The sequence below is a fragment of the Panulirus ornatus genome, chromosome 30, assembly GCF_036320965.1.
Source record: "Panulirus ornatus isolate Po-2019 chromosome 30, ASM3632096v1, whole genome shotgun sequence".
NCBI classification, from domain to species: Eukaryota; Metazoa; Arthropoda; class Malacostraca; order Decapoda; family Palinuridae; genus Panulirus; species Panulirus ornatus.
The window spans coordinates 26,912,752-26,933,798 of record NC_092253.1 but is presented as its reverse complement, the minus strand read 5'-3'; the positions used below and the strand labels follow the sequence as shown (position 1 = coordinate 26,933,798).

Below are 21,047 nucleotides of genomic sequence, written 5' to 3'. Positions count from 1 at the left end.
CAATAATCACCCATCTCTCTCCATCAACTTTCAGTTTTACCCATATCAATCTAGAGTTTACTTTCTTACACTCTATCACATACTCCCACCACTCCTGTTTCAGGAGTAGTGCTACTCCTTCCCTTGCTCTTGTCCTCTCGCTAACCCCCGACTTTACTCCCAAGACATTCCCAAATCACTCTTCCCCTTTACCCTTGAGCTTCGTTTCACTCAGAGCCAAAAACATCTAGGTTCCTTTCCTCAAACATAATATCTATCTCTCCTTTTTTCTCATCTTGGTTATATATATATATATATATATATATATATATTTTTTTTTTTTTTTTTTTGCTTTGTTGCTGTCTCCCGCGTTTGCGAGGTAGCGCAAGGAAACAGACGAAAGAAATGGCCCAACCCACCCCCATACACATGTATATACATACGTCCACACACGCAAATATACATACCTACACAGCTTTCCATGGTTTACCCCAGACGCTTCACATGCCTTGATTCAATCCACTGACAGCATGTCAACCCCGGTATACCACATCGATCCAATTCACTCTATTCCTTGCCCTCCTTTCACCCTCCTGCATGTTCAGGCCCCGATCATACAAAATCTTTTTCACTCCATCTTTCCACCTCCAATTTGGTCTCCCACTTCTCCTCGTTCCCTCCACCTCCGACACATATATCCTCTTGGTCAATCTTTCCTCACTCATTCTCTCCATGTGCCCAAACCATTTCAAAACACCCTCTTCTGCTCTCTCAACCACACTCTTTTTATTTCCACACATCTCTCTTACCCTTACGTTACTTACTCGATCAAACCACCTCAAACCACACATTGTTCTCAAACATCTCATTTCCAGCACATCCATCCTCCTGCGCACAACTCTATCCATAGCCCACGCCTCGCAACCATACAACATTGTTGGAACCACTATTCCTTCAGACATACCCATTTTTGCTTTCCGAGATAATGTTCTCGACTTCCACACATTCTTCAAGGCTCCCAGGATTTTCGCCCCCTCCCCCACCCTATGATCCACTTCCGCTTCCATGGTTCCATCCGCTGCCAGATCCACTCCCAGATATCTAAAACACTTTACTTCCTCCAGTTTTTCTCCATTCAAACTTACCTCCCAATTGACTTGACCCTCAACCCTACTGTACCTAATTACCTTGCTCTTATTCACATTTACTCTTAACTTTCTTCTTTCACACACTTTTCCAAACTCAGTCACCAGCTTCTGCAGTTTCTCACATGAATCAGTCACCAGCGCTGTATCATCAGCGAACAACAACAGACTCACTTCCCAAGCTCTCTCATCCCCAACAGACTTCATACTTGCCCCTCTTTTCAAAACTCTTGCATTCACCTCCCTAACAACCCCATCCATAAACAAATTAAACAACCATGGAGACATCACACACCCCTGCCGCAAACCTACATTCACTGAGAACCAATCACTTTCCTCTCTTCCTACACGTACACATGCCTTACATCCTCTATATATATATATATCTGGTGTCGGAGGTGGAGGGAACGAGGAGAAGTGGGAGACCAAATTGGAGGTGGGGGGGTGGAGTGAGGGGGATTTTGTGTGATCGGGGCCTGAACATGCAGGAGGGTGGGGGGAGGGCGAGGAATAGGGTGGATTGGATCGATGTGGTGTACCGGGGTTGACGTGCTGTCGGTGGATTGAATCAGGGCATGTGAAGCGTATGGGGTAAGCCATGGAAAGCTGTGTAGGTATGTATATTTGCGTGTGTGGACGTATGTATATACATGTGTATGGGGGTGGGTTGGGCCATTTCTTTCGTCTGTTTCCTTGCGCTACCTCGCAAACGTGGGAGACAGCGACAAAGCAAAAAAAAGAAAAAAAAAATCTGCTTTGCTTTGTCACTGTCTCCCACGTTAGCCTAGCCTGAGTGAGGTACCCATTTCATCGAGTATCCCATTTGGGTGGATGAACAGCTGGGTTCACTGTATACCAAAAGCAAATGCCAGGGTACGAACCTAAGCACTCAACCCTGGGTGGCCCACGAATGTGTTACAGCCAGGAAAACTAACTGCTACACGATGGAAGTATGGTCAAACAATGTACCAAAATTCCTCTCTAAATATCTTTAGTACCAATGTCATACTTGATAAAGATAGGCAGAGAAACTTCATAATTAAAGTGCCAGTAAAGGCTTCTACAGATAAACAAACAGAAAGGAATGTAAACTGAAAGACAGAGTAATATAACCATTAAGTAAACATGACAGACAAACAGACAGAGGGATGAATAAATTGTCAAAAAGAAAAAAACAGAGAAACCAGTTGTTCCCAAAAATGTCTTGCATACAAAGAGACTAATCCAAATCTTGAAGACCTTCTTTTCGATCCCCTCATATGATGTTCATATTAATCACATGCTGAAAAACTTTGAGATATGATTATTTCTTCCTCTTTCTACATTATTTGTTAATTATTCAGAAAACATCATTAAACTTCCTTCAAACTTTGCTTACTCTCTTAAAGCACATACATCATAAATTCTGTCATATGTTCTATAATTTCATAAAATGTTTCAATGCATACATAAAAGTCAAGAACTCAACATATTCTTCCAAAAACAAGTGCATCAGTCAAATAGTACCTTACCATTCTTAAATGCTAGAAATTCAAAGACAGAGTGAAGAAGAGAGACGATTATGCTAAGGGCTAACAGGTATGGGGAGGTCTCCAAAAATGCTTCCTTGATGGTGTCTTGATCCTCTTCATCTTCTTCCCCACCAAGACCCTCCAACATTGCTGTGCCTGGCCACCTGTACAATGGATAAGAATTAAACTTCATACTTTATGGCTGAAGTAATCTTTCTAAGCTTATCTCATAATGTTTCTTATGAGTTTTAAATTTTCTCTTTCAATAACACTGTGCATATTAAAAAAAAGTGTTGTACAGAGGGATTTCTCTCTCCACAAAACAACACTAAGACACTTGGAACTAACTAGATGTTATCCACATTGCACAATCTGCAAGGCATTTCACTCATAATACAGAGTAGAGTTGATAATGGAATGTTACTGCCCTTTGCCAGCCACCACAAATTTGCAAAATTAGATTCTTTACAAAAAGGTGTACTTCGTCTTGGATGTAAGCAGCATGCCTGCAACAAGCTACAAGATATTCAAATTCATGACTGAAAAAAAGGCGAGAGAAATAAAGAATGAATATAAACAGATGGAAGCTATAGATATATTTATGATGAAAAATCAACACATGCTTGATGTGTACAAGACATATATGAAGAGAATGAAATATTACTCAGAGTGATGGGTGTGAAGTTTGTGACTTTTTTTTTATACATATGGCTATACCAAGGTATAGCAATTTTGATGAAAGACAAAAGATTTACACATTTTTCAGATGATACTCGATATCAGCAGTGGATTTACTGATCATTTTGTGATGTTTACATTGTCAAGGTTTACAAGTTTCTTAACTTTATAACTATGCAAGTATCAAACTGACTGAAAAAAAGTGTGTTAAGAGCTAGTGATAGCAGACGTACAGAGATAACTCAAGTCAATTATTTTATGTGTAAAGTGAAAGTGTTAAGTCTGCTTAAAAAGAGTGAAGACCTCATACATGAAAACACTAAGAACTGCTGTGTACAGTGGAATGGATAAGGGCACATAAGTATCAATATGTACATGTGTATATATGCAATTGAGTGGGAGATGTATAAAAGAAAGAGACAGGAGGTCAAGAGAAAGGTGCAAGAGGTGAAAAAAAGGGCAAATGAGAGTTGGGGTGAGAGAGTATCATTAAATTTTAGGGAGAATAAAAAGATTTTCTGGAAGGAGGTAAATAAAGTGCATAAGACGAGGGAGCAAATGGGAACTTCAGTGAAGGGTGCAAATGGGGAGGTGATAACAAGTAGTGGTGATGTGAGAAGGAGATGGAGTGAGTATTTTGAAGGTTTGTTGAATGTGTTTGATGATAGAGTGGCAGATATAGGGTGTTTTGGTCGAGGTGGTGTGCAAAGTGAGAGGGTTAGGGAAAATGATTTGGTAAACAGAGAAGAGGTAGTGAAAGCTTTGCGGAAGATGAAAGCCGGCAAGGCAGCAGGTTTGGATGGTATTGCAGTGGAATTTATTAAAAAAGGGGGTGACTGTATTGTTGACTGGTTGGTAAGGTTATTTAATGTATGTATGACTCATGGTGAGGTGCCTGAGGATTGGCGGAATGCGTGCATAGTGCCATTGTACAAAGGCAAAGGGGATAAGAGTGAGTGCTCAAATTACAGAGGTATAAGTTTGTTGAGTATTCCTGGTAAATTATATGGGAGGGTATTGATTGAGAGGGTGAAGGCATGTACAGAGCATCAGATTAGGGAAGAGCAGTGTGGTTTCAGAAGTGGTAGAGGATGTGTGGATCAGGTGTTTGCTTTGAAGAATGTATGTGAGAAATACTTAGAAAAGCAAATGGATTTGTATGTAGCATTTATGGATCTGGAGAAGGCATATGATAGAGTTGATAGAGATGCTCTGTGGAAGGTATTAAGAATATATGGTGTGGGAGGAAAGTTGTTAGAAGCAGTGAAAAGTTTTTATCGAGGATGTAAGGCATGTGTACGTGTAGGAAGAGAGGAAAGTGATTGGTTCTCAGTGAATGTAGGTTTGCGGCAGGGGTGTGTGATGTCTCCATGGTTGTTTAATTTGTTTATGGATGGGGTTGTTAGGGAGGTAAATGCAAGAGTTTTGGAAAGAGGGGCAAGTATGAAGTCTGTTGGGGATGAGAGAGCTTGGGAAGTGAGTCAGTTGTTGTTCGCTGATGATACAGCGCTGGTGGCTGATTCATGTGAGAAACTGCAGAAGCTGGTGACTGAGTTTGGTAAAGTGTGTGGAAGAAGAAAGTTAAGAGTAAATGTGAATAAGAGCAAGGTTATTAGGTACAGTAGGGTTGAGGGTCAAGTCAATTGGGAGGTGAGTTTGAATGGAGAAAAACTGGAGGAAGTGAAGTGTTTTAGATATCTGGGAGTGGATCTGGCAGCGGATGGAGCCATGGAAGCGGAAGTGGATCATAGGGTGGGGGAGGGGGCGAAAATTCTGGGAGCCTTGAAGAATGTGTGGAAGTCGAGAACATTATCTCGGAAAGCAAAAATGGGTATGTTTGAAGGAATAGTGGTTCCAACAATGTTGTATGGTTGCCAGGCGTGGGCTATGGATAGAGTTGTGCGCAGGAGGATGGATGTGCTGGAAATGAGATGTTTGAGGACAATGTGTGGTGTGAGGTGGTTTGATCGAGTGAGTAACGTAAGGGTAAGAGAGATGTGTGGAAATAAAAAGAGCGTGGTTGAGAGAGCAGAAGAGGGTGTTTTGAAGTGGTTTGGGCACATGGAGAGGATGGGTGAGGAAAGATTGACCACGAGGATATATGTGTCGGAGGGGGAGGGAGCAAGGAGAAGAGGGAGACCAAATTGGAGGTGGAAAGATGGAGTGAAAAAGATTTTGTGCGATCAGGGCCTGAACATGCAGGAGGGTGAAAGGAGGGCAAGGAATAGAGTGAATTGGAGCGATGTGGTATACCGGGGTTGACGTGCTGTCAGTGGATTGAATCAAGGCATGTGAAGCGTCTGGGGTAAACCATGGAAAGCTGTGTAGGTATGTATATTTGCGTGTGTGGACGTATGTATATACATGTGTATGGGGGTGGGTTGGGCCATTTCTTTCGTCTGTTTCCTTGCGCTACCTCGCAAACGCGGGAGACAGCGACAAAGTATAAAAAAAAAAAAAAAAAGTGTATATATGTATGTGTATGTTATTTATTTATCATACTTAGTCACCGTCTCCCACGTTAGCAAGGTAGCACAAGGAAACTGAAGAAAGAATGGCCCAACCCATCCACATATACATGTATATGAATAAATGCCAACACATGCACATATAAATATCTATACATTTCAACGTATACATACATATACATACACAGACATATACATATATACATATGTACATATCCATACTTGCTGCCTTCATCCATTCCCATCGCCACCCCGCCACACATGAAAATGGCACCCCCCCTCCCCCCATGCGAGGTAGCACTAGGAAAAACCAATGAAGGCCACATTCATTTACACTCAGTCTCTAGCTGTCATGTGTAATGCACCGAAACCACAGCTCCCTTCCCACATCTAGGCCCCACAAAACTTTCAATAGTTTGCCCCAGATACTCCACATGCCCTGGTATGTATTCATATCAGGCCTTATGAGAGGAATTTTATCAGGGGTTACAAGGTTTCTTTGGGTCCCCTTCCTTTCTCCATTGGTCATCTTGTTTTTATCCACTATGGTTTTAAGCCATGAGCTGCAAGGCTAAAAAGGGTATGGAAGATGAGACAAGGGTGGAATTCAGTGCTCTGTTGATTTTCTGCTTTCTCTGAGAGCCCAGGAAATTCCTGGGCCCCCATTTGGAATCCCCAGTCCTGGGTATGATGTATCCCCAGAAGATGAGAGAAGGGTGGAATGGAGTGCTCAGTTGATTTTCTGCTTTCTCTGAGATCCCAGGAAAGTTCCGGGGCCCTATATGGAATCCCTAGTCCTGGATATGATGTATCCCCTGCATGTGTATGTGCATGTATAGGAGTGGAAGGGTCTTTCTTAATCGCTGTCTCCCGCATTAGCAAGGTAGCATAAGGTAACAGACGAGGAATGGCCCAACCCACCAACATACACATTTTTTTTCATACTATTCGCCATCTGCCGCATTAGCGAGGTAGCTCTAAGAACAGAGGACTGGACCTTTAAAGGAATATCATCACCTGGCCCCCTTCTCTGTTCCTTCTTTTGGAAAATTAAAAAAAAAAAAACAAGAAGGGAGGATTTCCAGCCCCCCGCTCCCTTCCCTTTTAGTCGCCTTCTGTGACATGCAGGGAATACATGGGAAGTATTCTTTCTGCCCATATACACATGTATATACCTATACATTTCAACGAATACATACACAGGCATATACTTATATACACATGTACATATCCATACTTGCTGCCTTCATCCATTCCCATCACCACCTCGCCATACATGAAATAGCATGTTCTTTCATACATATTCACTATTTCCCACTTTAGCAAGGTAGCATTAAGAACAGAGGACTCAGCCTTAGAGGGCATGTGAAGCGTCTAGGGTAAACCATGGAAAGGTCTGTGGGGCGTGGATGTGGATAGGGAGCTGTAGTGTCAGTGCATTACACATGACAGCTAGAGACTGAATATGAACAAATGGGGCCTTTTCGTTTGTATTCCTGGTGCAACCTCACTGAAGCAGGGGATACCGATGATGTTTTCCTGTGGGGAGGGGTAGCAACAGGAGTGGATGAAGGTAAGCAAGTATGAATATGCACATGAGTATGTGTGTAATGTCTGTGTATGTACATGTATGTATATTTTTTTTTTGTTTTTTTTGCTTTGTCGCTGTCTCCCGCGTTTGCAAGGTAGCGCAAGGAAATAGATGAAAGAAATGGCCCAACCCACCCCCATACACATGTATATACATACGTCCACACACGCAAATATACATACCTACACAGCTTTCCATGGTTTACCCCAGACGCTTCACATGCCCTGATTCAATAAACTGAAAGCATGTCAACCCCAGTATACCACATCGATCCAATTCACTCTATTCCTTGCCCTCCTTTCACCTCCTGCATGTTCAGGCCCCTGATCACACAAAATCTTTTTCACTCCATCTTTCCACCTCCAATTTGGTCTCCCACTTCTCCTCGTTCCCTCCACCTCCGACACATATATCCTCTTGGTCAATCTTTCCTCACTCATTCTCTCCATGTGCCCAAACCATTTCAAAACACCCTCTTCTGCTCTCTCAACTACGCTCTTTTTATTTCCACACATCTCTCTTACCCTTACGTTACTTACTCGATCAAACCACCTCACACCACACATTGTCCTCAAACATCTCATTTCCAGCACATCCATCCTCCTGCGCACAACTCTATCCATAGCCCACGCCTCGCAACCATACAACATTGTTGGAACCACTATTCCTTCAAGCATACCCATTTTTGCTTTCCGAGATAATGTTCTCGACTTCCACACTTTCTTCAAGGCTCCCAGAATTTTCGCCTCCTCCCCTACCCTATGATCCACTTCCGCTTCCATGATTCCATCCGCTGCCAGATCCACTCCCAGATATCTAAAACACTTTACTTCCTCCAGTTTTTCTCCATTCAAACTTACCTCCCAATTGACTTGACCCTCAACCCTACTGTACCTAATAACCTTGTTCTTATTCACATTTACTCTTAACTTTCTTCTTTCACACACTTTACCAAACTGAGTCACCAGCTTCTGCAGTTTCTCACATGAATCAGCCACCAGCGCTGTATCATCAGCGAACAACAACTGACTCACTTCCCAAGCTCTCTCATCCAGAACAGACTTCATACTTGCCCCTCTTTCCAAAACGCTTGCATTCACCTCCCTAACAACCCCATCCATAAACAAATTAAACAACCATGGAGACATCACACACCCCTGCCGCAAACCTACATTCACTGAGAACCAATCACTTTCCTCTCTTCCTACACGTACACATGCCTTACATCCTCGATAAAAACTTTTCACTGCTTCTAACAACTTGCCTCCCACACCATATATTCTTAATACCTTCCACAGAGCATCTCTATCAACTCTATCATATGCCTTCTCCAGATCCATAAATGCTACATACAAATCCATTTGCTTTTCTAAGTATTTCTCACATACATTCTTCAAAGCAAACACCTGATCCACACATCCTCTACCACTTCTGAAACCACACTGCTCTTCCCCAATCTGATGCTCTGTACATGCCTTCACCTTCTCAATCAATACCCTCCCATATAATTTACCAGGAATACTCAACAAACTTATACCTCTGTAATTTGAGCACTCACTCTTATCCCCTTTGCCTTTGTACAATGGCACTATGCATGCATTCCGCCAATCCTCAGGCACCTCACCATGAGTCATACATACATTAAATAACCTTACCAACCAGTCAATAATACAGTCACCCCTTTTTTAATAAATTCCACTGCAATACCATCCAAACCTGCTGCCTTGCCGGCTTTCATCTTCCGCAAAGCTTTCACTACCTCTTCTCTGTTTACCAAATCATTTTCCCTAACCCTCTCACTTTGCACACCACCTCGACCAAAACACCCTATATCTGCCACTCTATCATCAAACACATTCAACAAACCTTCAAAATACTTACTCCATCTCCTTCTCACATCACCACTACTTGTTATCACCTCCCCATTTGCGCCCTTCACTGAACTTCCCATTTGCTCCCTTGTCTTACGCACTTTATTTACCTCCTTCCAGAACATCTTTTTATTCTCCCTAAAATTTAATGATACTCTCTCACCCCAACTCTCATTTGCCCTCTTTTTCACCTCTTGCACCTTTCTCTTGACCTCCTGCCTCTTTCTTTTATACATCTCCCACTCAATTGCATTTTTTCCCTGCAAAAATCGTCCAAATGCCTCTCTCCTCTCTTTCACTAATAATCTTACTTCTTCATCCCACCACTCACTACCCTTTCTAATCAACCCACCTCCCACTCTTCTCATGCCACAAGCATCTTTTGCGCAATCCATCACTGATTCCCTAAATACATCCCATTCCTCCCCCACTCCCCTTACTTCCATTGTTCTCACCTTTTTCCATTCTGTACTCAGTCTCTCCTGGTACTTCCTCACACAAGTCTCCTTCCCAAGCTCACTTACTCTCACCATCCTCTTCACCCCAACATTCACTCTTCTTTTCTGAAAACCCATACAAATCTTCACCTTAGCCTCCAGAAGATAATGATCAGACATCCCTCCAGTTGCACCTCTCAGCACATTAACATCCAAAAGTCTCTCTTTCACACGCCTGTCAATTAACACGTAATCCAATAACGCTCTCTGGTCATCTCTCCTACTTACATACGTATACTTATGTATATCTCGCTTTTTAAACCAGGTATTCCCAATCACCAGTCCTTTTTCAGCACATAAATCTACAAGCTCTTCACCATTTCCATTTACAACACTGAATACCCCATGTATACCAATTATTCCCTCAACTACCACATTACTCACCTTTGCATTCAAATCACCCATCACTATAACCTGGTCTCGTGCATCAAAACCACTAACACACTCATTCAGCTGCTCCCAAAACACTTGCCTCTCATGATCTTTCTTCTCATGCCCAGGTGCATATGCACCAATAATCACCCATCTCTCTCCATCAACTTTCAGTTTTACCCATATTAATCGAGAATTTACTTTCTTACATTCTATCACATACTCCCACAACTCCTGTTTCAGGAGTACTGCTACTCCTTCCCTTGCTCTTGTCCTCTCACTAACCCCTGACTTTACTCCCAAGACATTCCCAAACCACTCTTCCCCTTTACCCTTGAGCTTCGTTTCACTCAGAGCCAAAACATCCAGGTTCCTTTCCTCAAACATACTACCTATCTCTACTTTTTTCACATCTTGGTTACATCCACATACATTTAGACACCCCAGTCTGAGCCTTCGAGGAGGATGAGCACTCCCCGCGTGACTCCTTCTGTTTCCCATTTTAGAAAGTTAAAAATACATGGAGGGGAGGATTTCTGGCCCCCCGCTCCCGTCCCTTCTGGTCGCCTTCTACGACACGCGAGGAATGCGTGGGAAGTATTCTTTCACCCCTATCCCCATGTATGTATATGTATATGTATATGTTGATAGGTATATGCGTGTATGTGGGCATTTATGTACATATATGTGTATATGAGTTGATGGGCCATTCTTCAACTTTCCTGGCGCTACCTCGCCGATGCGGAAACAGCACTCATATACAATAAATAAATGAATATAGATACATTATCATTGTGATTATTATTGTTACCTCGCTGAAGCAAGGGGTGAGTGATGCTGTTTCCTGTGGATGGAGTGGAGCCAAAAATGGATGAAAGCAAGCAAGTATGAATATATACATGTGTGTACATGCTGACATGTATGTATATGTGTGTGTATGGGCTTTTATGTATGTATATATATGTGTGCGTGTGTGTATATATGAATGGATGGGTTATTCTTCGTCTGTTTCTTGGTGCTACCTCCCTGACATAGGAAACAGCAATCAAGTATAATAATAATAATCAAATATATTATTTTTTTTATTTTAAATATATTTTTTTTTTTTTCATACTATCCGCCATTTCCCGCGACAGCGAGGTAGCGTTAAGAACAGAGGACTGGGCCTTTGAGGAAATATCCTCACCTGGCCCTCTTCTCTGTTCCTTCTTTTGGAAAAAAAAAAAAAAAAAAAAAAAAAAAAAACGAGAGGGGAGGATTTCCAGCCCCCCGCTCCCTTCCCTTTTAGTCGCCTTCTACGACACGCAGAGAATACGTGGGAAGTATTCTTTCTCCCCTATCTCCAGGGATATATTTTAAATAAATATATATATATATTTTCTTTCTTTCAAACTATTCGCCATCTCCCGCATTAGCGAGGTTGCGTTAAGAACAGAGGACTGGACCTTTGAGGGAATATCCTCACCTGGCCCCCTTCTCTGTCCCATCGTTTGGAAAATTAAAAAAACCGAGAGGGGAGGATTTCCAGCCCCCCGCTCCCTTCCCTTCTAGTCGCCTTCTACGACACGCAGGGAATATGTGGGAAGTATTCTTTCTCCCCTATCCCCAGGGATAATATATATATATATATATATATATATATATATATATATATATATATATATATATATATATATATAAATATATATATTTTTTTTTTTTTTTTTTTTTTTTGCTGTCTCCCGCGTTTGCGAGGTAGCACAAGGAAACAAACGAAAGAAATGGCCCAACCCACCCCCATACACATGCCTTGATTCAATCCACTGACAGCACGTCAACCCCGGTATACCACATCGCTCCAATTCACTCTATTCTTTGCCCTCCTTTCACCCTCCTGCATGTTCAGGCCCCGATCCCACAAAATCTTTTTCACTCCATCTTTCCACCTCCAATTTGGTCTCCCTCTTCTCCTCGTTCCCTCCACCTCCGACACATATATCCTCTTGGTCAATCTTTCCTCACTCATTCTCTCCATGTGACCAAACCATTTCAAAACACCCTCTTCTGCTCTCTCAACAACGCTCTTTTTATTTCCACACATCTCTCTTACCCTTACGTTACTTACTCGATCAAACCACCTCACACCACACATTGTCCTCAAACATCTCATTTCCAGCACATCCATCCTCCTGCGCACAACTCTATCCATAGTCCCACGCCTCGCAACCATACAACATTGTTGGAACCACTATTCCTTCAAACATACCCATTTTTGCTTTCCGAGATAATGTTCTCGACTTCCACACATTCTTCAAGGCTCCCAGAATTTTCGCCCCCTCCCCCACCCTATGATCCACTTCCGCTTCCATGGTTCCATCCGCTGCCAGATCCACTCCCAGATATCTAAAACACTTCACTTCCTCAAGTTTTTCTCCATTCAAACTCACCTCCCAATTGACTTGACCCTCAACCCTACTGTACCTAATAACCTTGCTCTTATTCACATTTACTCTTAACTTTCTTCTTTCACACACTTTACCAAACTCAGTCACCAGCTTCTGCAGTTTCTCACATGAATCAGCCACCAGCGCTGTATCATCAGTGAACAACAACTGACTCACTTCCCAAGCTCTCTCATCCCCAACAGACTTCATACTTGCCCCTCTTTCCAAAACTCTTGCATTCACCTCCCTAACAACCCCATCCATAAACAAATTAAACAACCATGGAGACATCACACACCCATGCCGCAAACCTACATTCACTGAGAACCAATCACTTTCCTCTCTTCCTACACGTACACATGCCTTACATCCTCGATAAAAACTTTTCACTGCTTCTAACAACTTGCCTCCCACACCATATATTCTTAATACCTTCCACAGAGCATCTCTATCAACTCTATCATATACCTTCTTTCAGATCCATAAATGCTACATACAAATCCATTTGCTTTTCGAAGTATTTCTCACATACATTCTTCAAAGCAAACACCTGATCCACACATCCTCTACCACTTCTGAAACCACACTGCTCTTCCCCAATCTGATGCTCTGTACATGCCTTCACCCTCTCAATCAATACCCTCCCATATGATTTGCCAGGAATACTCAACAAACTTATACCTCTGTAATTTGAGCACTCACTCTTATCCCCTTTGCCTTTGTACAATGGCACTATGCACGCATTCCGCCAATCCTCAGGCACCTCACCATGAGTCATACATACATTAAATAACCTTACCAACCAGTCAATAATACAGTCACCCCCTTTTTTTAATAAATTCCACTGCAATACCATCCAAACCTGCTGCCTTGCCGGATTTCATATATATATATATATAAATATTCTTTCTTTTCTTTTAAACTATTTGCCATTTCCCGCATTAGCGAGGTAGCGTTAAGAACAGAGGACTGGGCCTTTTTTGGAATATCCTCACCTGGCCCCCTCTGTTCCTTCTTTTGGAAAATTAAAAAAAAAAAAAATGAGAGGGGAGGATTTCCAGCCCCCCGCTCCCTCCCCTTTTAGTCACCTTCTACGACAAGCAGGGAATACGTGGGAAGTATTCTTAATCCCCTATCAACAGGGATAATATATATATATATATATATATATATATATATTTTTTTTTTTTTTTTTTATACTTTGTCGCTGTCTCCCGCGTTTGCAAGGTAGCGCAAGGAAACAGACGAAAGAAATGGCCCAACCCCCCCCCATACACATGTACATACACACGTCCACACACGCAAATATACATACCTACACAGTTTTCCATGGTTTACCCCAGACACTTCACATGCCTTGATTCAATCCACTGACAGCACGTCAACCCCTGTATACCACATCGCTCTAATTCACTCTATTCCTTGCCCTCCTTTCACCCTCCTGCATGTTCAGGCCCCGATCACACAAAATCCTTTTCACTCCATCTTTCCACCTCCAATTTGGTCTCCCTCTTCTCCTCGTTCCCTCCACCTCCGACACATATATCCTCTTGGTCAATCTTTCCTCACTCATTCTCTCCATGTGCCCAAACCATTTCAAAACACCCTCTTCTGCTCTCTCAACTACGCTCTTTTTATTTCCACACATCTCTCTTACCCTTACGTTACTTACTCGATCAAACCACCTCACACCACACATTGTCCTCAAACATCTCATTTCCAGCACATCCATCCTCCTGCGCACAACTCTATCCATAGCCCACGCCTCGCAACCATACAACATTGTTGGAACCACTATTCCTTCAAACATACCCATTTTTGCTTTCCGGGATAATGTTCTCGACTTCCACACATTTTTCAAGGCTCCCAAAATTTTCGCCCCCTCCCCCACCCTATGATCCACTTCCGCTTCCATGGTTCCATCCGCTGACAGATCCACTCCCAGATATCTAAAACACTTCACTTCCTCCAGCCTCTCACCATTCAAACTCACCTCCCAATTGACTTGACCCTCAACCCTACTGTACCTAATTACCTTGCTCTTATTCACATTTACTCTTAACTTTCTTCTTTCACACACTTTACCAAACTCAGTCACCAGCTTCTGCAGTTTCTCACATGAATCAGCCACCAGCGCTGTATCATCAGCGAACAACAACTGACTCACTTCCCAAGCTCTCTCATCCAGAACAGACTTCATACTTGCCCCTCTTTCCAAAACGCCTGCATTCACCTCCCTAACAACCCCAACCATAAACAAATTAAACAACCATGGAGACATCACACACCCCTGCCGCAAACCTACATTCACTGAGAACCAATCACTTTCCTCTCTTCCTACACGTACACATGCCTTACATCCTCGATAAAAACTTTTCACTGCTTCTAACAACTTGCCTCCCACACCATATATTCTTAATACCTTCCACAGAGCATCTCTATCAACTCTATCATATGCCTTCTCCAGATCCATAAATGCTACATACAAATCCATTTGCTTTTCGAAGTATTTCTCACATACATTCTTCAAAGCAAACACCTGATCCACACATCCTCTACCACTTCTGAAACCACACTGCTCTTCCCCAATCTGATGCTCTGTACATGCCTTCACCCTCTCAATCAATACCCTCCCATATAATTTACCAGGAATACTCAACAAACTTATACCTCTGTAATTTGAGCACTCACTCTTATCCCCTTTACCTTTGTACAATGGCACTATGCACGCATTCCGCCAATCCTCAGGCACCTCACCATGAGTCATACATACATTAAATAACCTTACCAACCAGTCAATAATACAGTCACCCCCTTTTTTAATAAATTCCACTGCAATACCATCCAAACCTGCTGCCTTGCCGGCTTTCATCTTCCGCAAAGTTTTTACTACCTCTTCTCTGTTTACCAAATGAGAGTTGGGGTAAGAGAGTATCATTAAATTTTAGGGAGAATAAAAAGATGTTCTGGAAGGAGGTAAATAAAGTGCGTAAGACAAGGGAGCAAATGGGAACTTCAGTGAAGGGCGCAAATGGGGAGGTGATAACAAGTAGTGGTGATGTGAGAAGGAGATGGAGTGAGTATTTTGAAGGTTTGTTGAATGTGTTTGATGATAGAGTGGCAGATATAGGGTGTTTTGGTCGAGGTGGTGTGCAAAGTGAGAGGGTTAGGGAAAATGATTTGGTAAACAGAGAAGAGGTAGTGAAAGCTTTGCGGAAGATGAAAGCCGGCAAGGCAGCAGGTTTGGATGGTATTGCAGTGGAATTTATTAAAAAAGGGGGTGACTGTATTGTTGACTGGTTGGTAAGGTTATTTAATGTATGTATGACTCATGGTGAGGTGCCTGAGGATTGGCGGAATGCGTGCATAGTGCCATTGTACAAAGGCAAAGGGGATAAGAGTGAGTGCTCAAATTACAGAGGTATAAGTTTGTTGAGTATTCCTGGTAAATTATATGGGAGGGTATTGATTGAGAGGGTGAAGGCATGTACAGAGCATCAGATTGGGGAAGTGCAGTGTGGTTTCAGAAGTGGTAGAGGATGTGTGGGTCAGGTGTTTGCTTTGAAGAATGTATGTGAGAAATACTTAGAAAAGCAAATGGATTTGTATGTAGCATTTATGGATCTGGAGAAGGCATATGATAGAGTTGATAGAGATGCTCTGTGGAAGGTATTAAGAATATATGGTGTGGGAGGAAAGTTGTTAAAAGCAGTGAAAAGTTTTTATCGAGGATGTAAGGCATGTGTACGTGTAGGAAGAGAGGAAAGTGATTGGTTCTCAGTGAATGTAGGTTTGCGGCAGGGGTGTGTGATGTCTCCATGGCTGTTTAATTTGTTTATGGATGGGGTTGTTAGGGAGGTAAATGCAAGAGTTTTGGAAAGAGGGGCAAGTATGAAGTCTGTTGGGGATGAGAGAGCTTGGGAAGTGAGTCAGTTGTTGTTCGCTGATGATACAGCGCTGGTGGCTGATTCATGTGAGAAACTGCAGAAGCTGGTGACTGAGTTTGGTAAAGTGTGTGGAAGAAGAAAGTTAAGAGTAAATGTGAATAAGAGCAAGGTTATTAGGTACAGTAGGGTTGAGGGTCAAGTCAATTGGGAGGTGAGTTTGAATGGAGAAAAACTGGAGGAAGTGAAGTGTTTTAGATATCTGGGAGTGGATCTGGCAGCGGATGGAACCATGGAAGCGGAAGTGGATCATAGGGTGGGGGAGGGGGCGAAAATTCTGGGGGCCTTGAAGAATGTGTGGAAGTCGAGAACATTATCTCGGAAAGCAAAAATGGGTATGTTTGAAGGAATAGTGGTTCCAACAATGTTGTATGGTTGCGAGGCGTGGGCTATGGATAGACTTGTGCGCAGGAGGATGGATGTGCTGGAAATGAGATGTTTGAGGACAATGTGTGGTGTGAGGTGGTTTGATCGAGTGAGTAACGTAAGGGTAAGAGAGATGTGTGGAAATAAAAAGAGCGTGGTTGAGAGAGCAGAAGAGGCTGTTTTGAAGTGGTTTGGGCACATGGAGAGAATGAGTGAGGAAAGATTGACCAAGAGGATATATGTGTCGGAGGTGGAGGGAACGAGGAGAAGAGGGAGACCAAATTGGAGGTGGAAAGATGGAGTGAAAAAGATTTTGTGTGATCGGGGCCTGAACATACAGGAGGGTGAAAGGAGGGCAAGGAATAGAGTGAATTGGAGCGATGTGGTATACCGGGGTTGACGTGCTGTCAGTGGATTGAATCAAGGCATGTGAAGCGTCTGGGGTAAACCATGGAAAGCTGTGTAGGTATGTATATTTGCATGTGTGGACGTATGTATATACATGTGTATGGGGGGGGTTGGGCCATTTCTTTCGTCTGTTTCCTTGCGCTACCTCGCAAACGCGGGACACAGCGACAAAGTTTTTTTTTTTTTTTTTTATACTTTGTCGCTGTCTCCCGCGTTTGCGAGATAGCGCAAGGAAACAGACGAAAGAAATGGCCCAACCCCCCCCCCCATACACATGTACATACACACGTCCACACACGCAAATATACATACCTACACAGCTTTCCATGGTTTACCCCAGACGCTTCACATGCCTTGATTCACTCCACTGACAGCACGTCAACCCCTGTATACCACATCGCTCAAATTCACTCTATTCCTTGCCCTCCTTTCACCCTCCTGTATGTTCAGGCCCCGATCACACAAAATCTTTTTCACTCCATCTTTCCACCTCCAATTTGGTCTCCCTCTTCTCCTCGTTCCCTCCACCTCCGACACATATATCCTCTTGGTCAATCTTTCCTCACTCATTCTCTCCATGTGCCCAAACCATTTCAAAACACCCTCTTCTGCTCTCTCAACCACGCTCTTTTTATTTCCACACATCTCTCTTACCCTTACGCTACTTACTCGATCAAACCACCTCACACCACACATTGTCCTCAAACATCTCATTTCCAGCACATCCATCCTCCTGCGCACAACTCTATCCATAGCCCACGCCTCGCAACCATACAACATTGTTGGAACCACTATTCCTTCAAACATACCCATTTTTGCTTTCCGAGATAATGTTCTCGACTTCCACACATTTTTCAAGGCTCCCAAAATTTTCGCCCCCTCCCCCACCCTATGATCCACTTCCGCTTCCATGGTTCCATCCGCTGACAGATCCACTCCCAGATATCTAAAACACTTCACTTCCTCCAGTTTTTCTCCATTCAAACTCACCTCCCAATTGACTTGACCCTCAACCCTACTGTACCTAATAACCTTGCTCTTATTCACAAAGTATAATAATAATAATAACAATAATAATAATAATAATATATATATATATATATATATATATTATTATTATTATTATTATACTTTGTTGCTCTCTCCCGCGTTTGCGAGGAAGCGCAAGGAAACAGACGAAAGAAATGGCCCAACCCCCCTCCATACACATGTATATACATACGTCCACACACGCAAATATACATACCTACACAGCTTTCCATGGTTTACCCCAGACGCTTCACATGCCTTGATTCAATCCACTGACAGCACGTCAACCCCGGTATACCACATCGCTCCAATTCACTCTATTCCTTGCCCTCCTTTCACCCTCCTGCATGTTCAGGCCCCGATCACACAAAATCTTTTTCACTCCATCTTTCCACCTCCAATTTGGTCTCCCTCTTCTCCTCGTTCCCTCCACCTCCGACACATATATCCTCTTGGTCAATCTTTCCTCACTCATCCTCTCCATGTGCCCAAACCACTTCAAAACACCCTCTTCTGCTCTCTCAACCACGCTCTTTTTATTTCCACACATCTCTCTTACCCTTACGTTACTCACTCGATCAAACCACCTCACACCACACATTGTCCTCAAACATCTCATTTCCAGCACATCCATCCTCCTGCGCACAACTCTATCCATAGCCCACGCCTCGCAACCATACAACATTGTTGGAACCACTATTCCTTCAAACATACCCATTTTTGCTTTCCGAGATAATGTTCTCGACTTCCATACATTCTTCAAGGCCCCCAGAATTTTCGCCCCCTCCCCCACCCTATGATCCACTTCCACTTCCATGGTTCCATCCGCTGCCAGATCCACTCCCAGATATCTAAAACACTTCACTTCCTCCAGTTTTTCTCCATTCAAACTCACCTCCCAATTGACTTGACCCTCAACCCTACTGTACATAATAACCTTGCTCTTATTCACATTTACTCTTAACTTTCTTCTTCCACACACTTTACCAAACTCAGTCACCAGCTTCTGCAGTTTCTCACATGAATCAGCCACCAGCGCTGTATTTTTTTTTTGCTTTGTCGCTGTCTCCCGCGTTTGCGAGGTAGCGCAAGGAAACAGACGAAAGAAATGGCCCAACCCACCCCCATACACATGTATATACATACACGTCCACACACGCAAATATACATACCTACACAGCTTTCCATGGTTTACCCCAGACACTTCACATGCCCTGATTCAATCCACTGACAGCACGTCAACCACGGTATACCACATCGATCCAATTCACTCTATTCCTTGCCCTCCTTTCACCCTCCTGCATGTTCAGGCCCCGATCACACAAAATCTTTTTCACTCCATCTTTCCACCTCCAATTTGGTCTCCCACTTCTCCTCGTTCCCTCCACCTCCGACACATACATCCTCTTGGTCAATCTTTCCTCATATATATATATATATATATATATATATATATATATATATATAGGGCAGTGTGGTTTCAGACGTGGTAGAGGATGTGTGGATCAGGTGTTTGCTTTGAAGAATGTATGTGAGAAATACTTAGAAAAGCAAATGGATTTGTATGTAGCATTTATGGATCTGGAGAAGGCATATGATAGAGTTGATAGAGATGCTCTGTGGAAGGTATTAAGAATATATAGTGTGGGAGGCAAGTTGTTAGAAGCAGTGAAAAGTTTTTATCGAGGATGTAAGGCATGTGTACGTGTAGGAAGAGAGGAAAGTGACTGGTTCTCAGTGAATGTAGGTTTGCGGCAGGGGTGTGTGATGTCTCCATGGTTGTTTAATTTGTTTATGGATGGGGTTGTTAGGGAGGTGAATGCAAGAGTTTTGGAAAGAGGGGCAAGTATGAAGTCTGTTGGGGATGAGAGAGCTTGGGAAGTGAGTCAGTTGTTGTTCGCTGATGATACAGCGCTAGTGGCTGATTCATGTGAGAAACTGCAGAAGCTGGTGACTGAGTTTGGTAAAGTGTGTGAAAGAAAGTTAAGAGTAAATGTGAATAAGAGCAAGGTTATTAGGTACAGTAGGGTTGAGGGTCAAGTCAACTGGGAGGTGAGTTTGAATGGAGAAAAACTGGAGGAAGTGAAGTGTTTTAGATATCTGGGAGTGGATCTGGCAGCGGATGGAACCATGGAAGTGGAAGTGGATCATAGGGTGGGGGAGGGGGCGAAAATTCTGGGAGCCTTGAAGAATGTGTGGAAGTCGAGAACATTATCTCGGAAAGCAAAAATGGGTATGTTTGAAGGAATAGTGGTTCCAACAATGTTGTATGGTTGCGAGGCGTGGGCTATGGATAGAGTTGTGCGCAGGAGGATGGATGTGCTGGAAATGAGATGTTTGAGGACAATGTGTGGTGTGAGGTGGTTTGATCGAGTAAGTAACGTAAGGGTAAGAGAGATGTGTGGAAATAAAAAGAGCGTGGTTGAGAGAGCAGAAGAGGGTGTTTTGAAATGGTTTGGGCACATGGAGAGAAGAGGTAGTGAAAGCTTTGCGGAAGATGAAAGCCGGCAAGGCAGCAGGTTTGGATGGTATTGCAGTGGAATTTATTAAAAAAGGGGGTGACTGTATTGTTGACTGGTTGGTAAGGTTATTTAATGTATGTATGACTCATGGTGAGGTGCCTGAGGATTGGCGGAATGCGTGCATAGTGCCATTGTACAAAGGCAAAGGGGATAAGAGTGAGTGCTCAAATTACAGAGGTATAAGTTTGTTGAGTATTCCTGGTAAATTATATGGGAGGGTATTGATTGAGAGGGTGAAGGCAT

At 43.0% G+C, this 21,047-nt stretch overlaps 1 protein-coding gene across 1 annotated transcript in view; it reads right to left on the bottom strand.

Annotated features, from left to right (window-relative positions):
• Nucleotides 1-21,047, bottom strand: part of LOC139758522 (putative lipid scramblase CLPTM1) — a 192,902-nt gene that overhangs the window by 123,470 nt on the left and 48,385 nt on the right. The window contains 1 exon segment of the mRNA XM_071680042.1: nucleotides 2,636-2,799. Within this exon segment, the coding sequence (XP_071536143.1) occupies nucleotides 2,636-2,799 (164 nt within the window).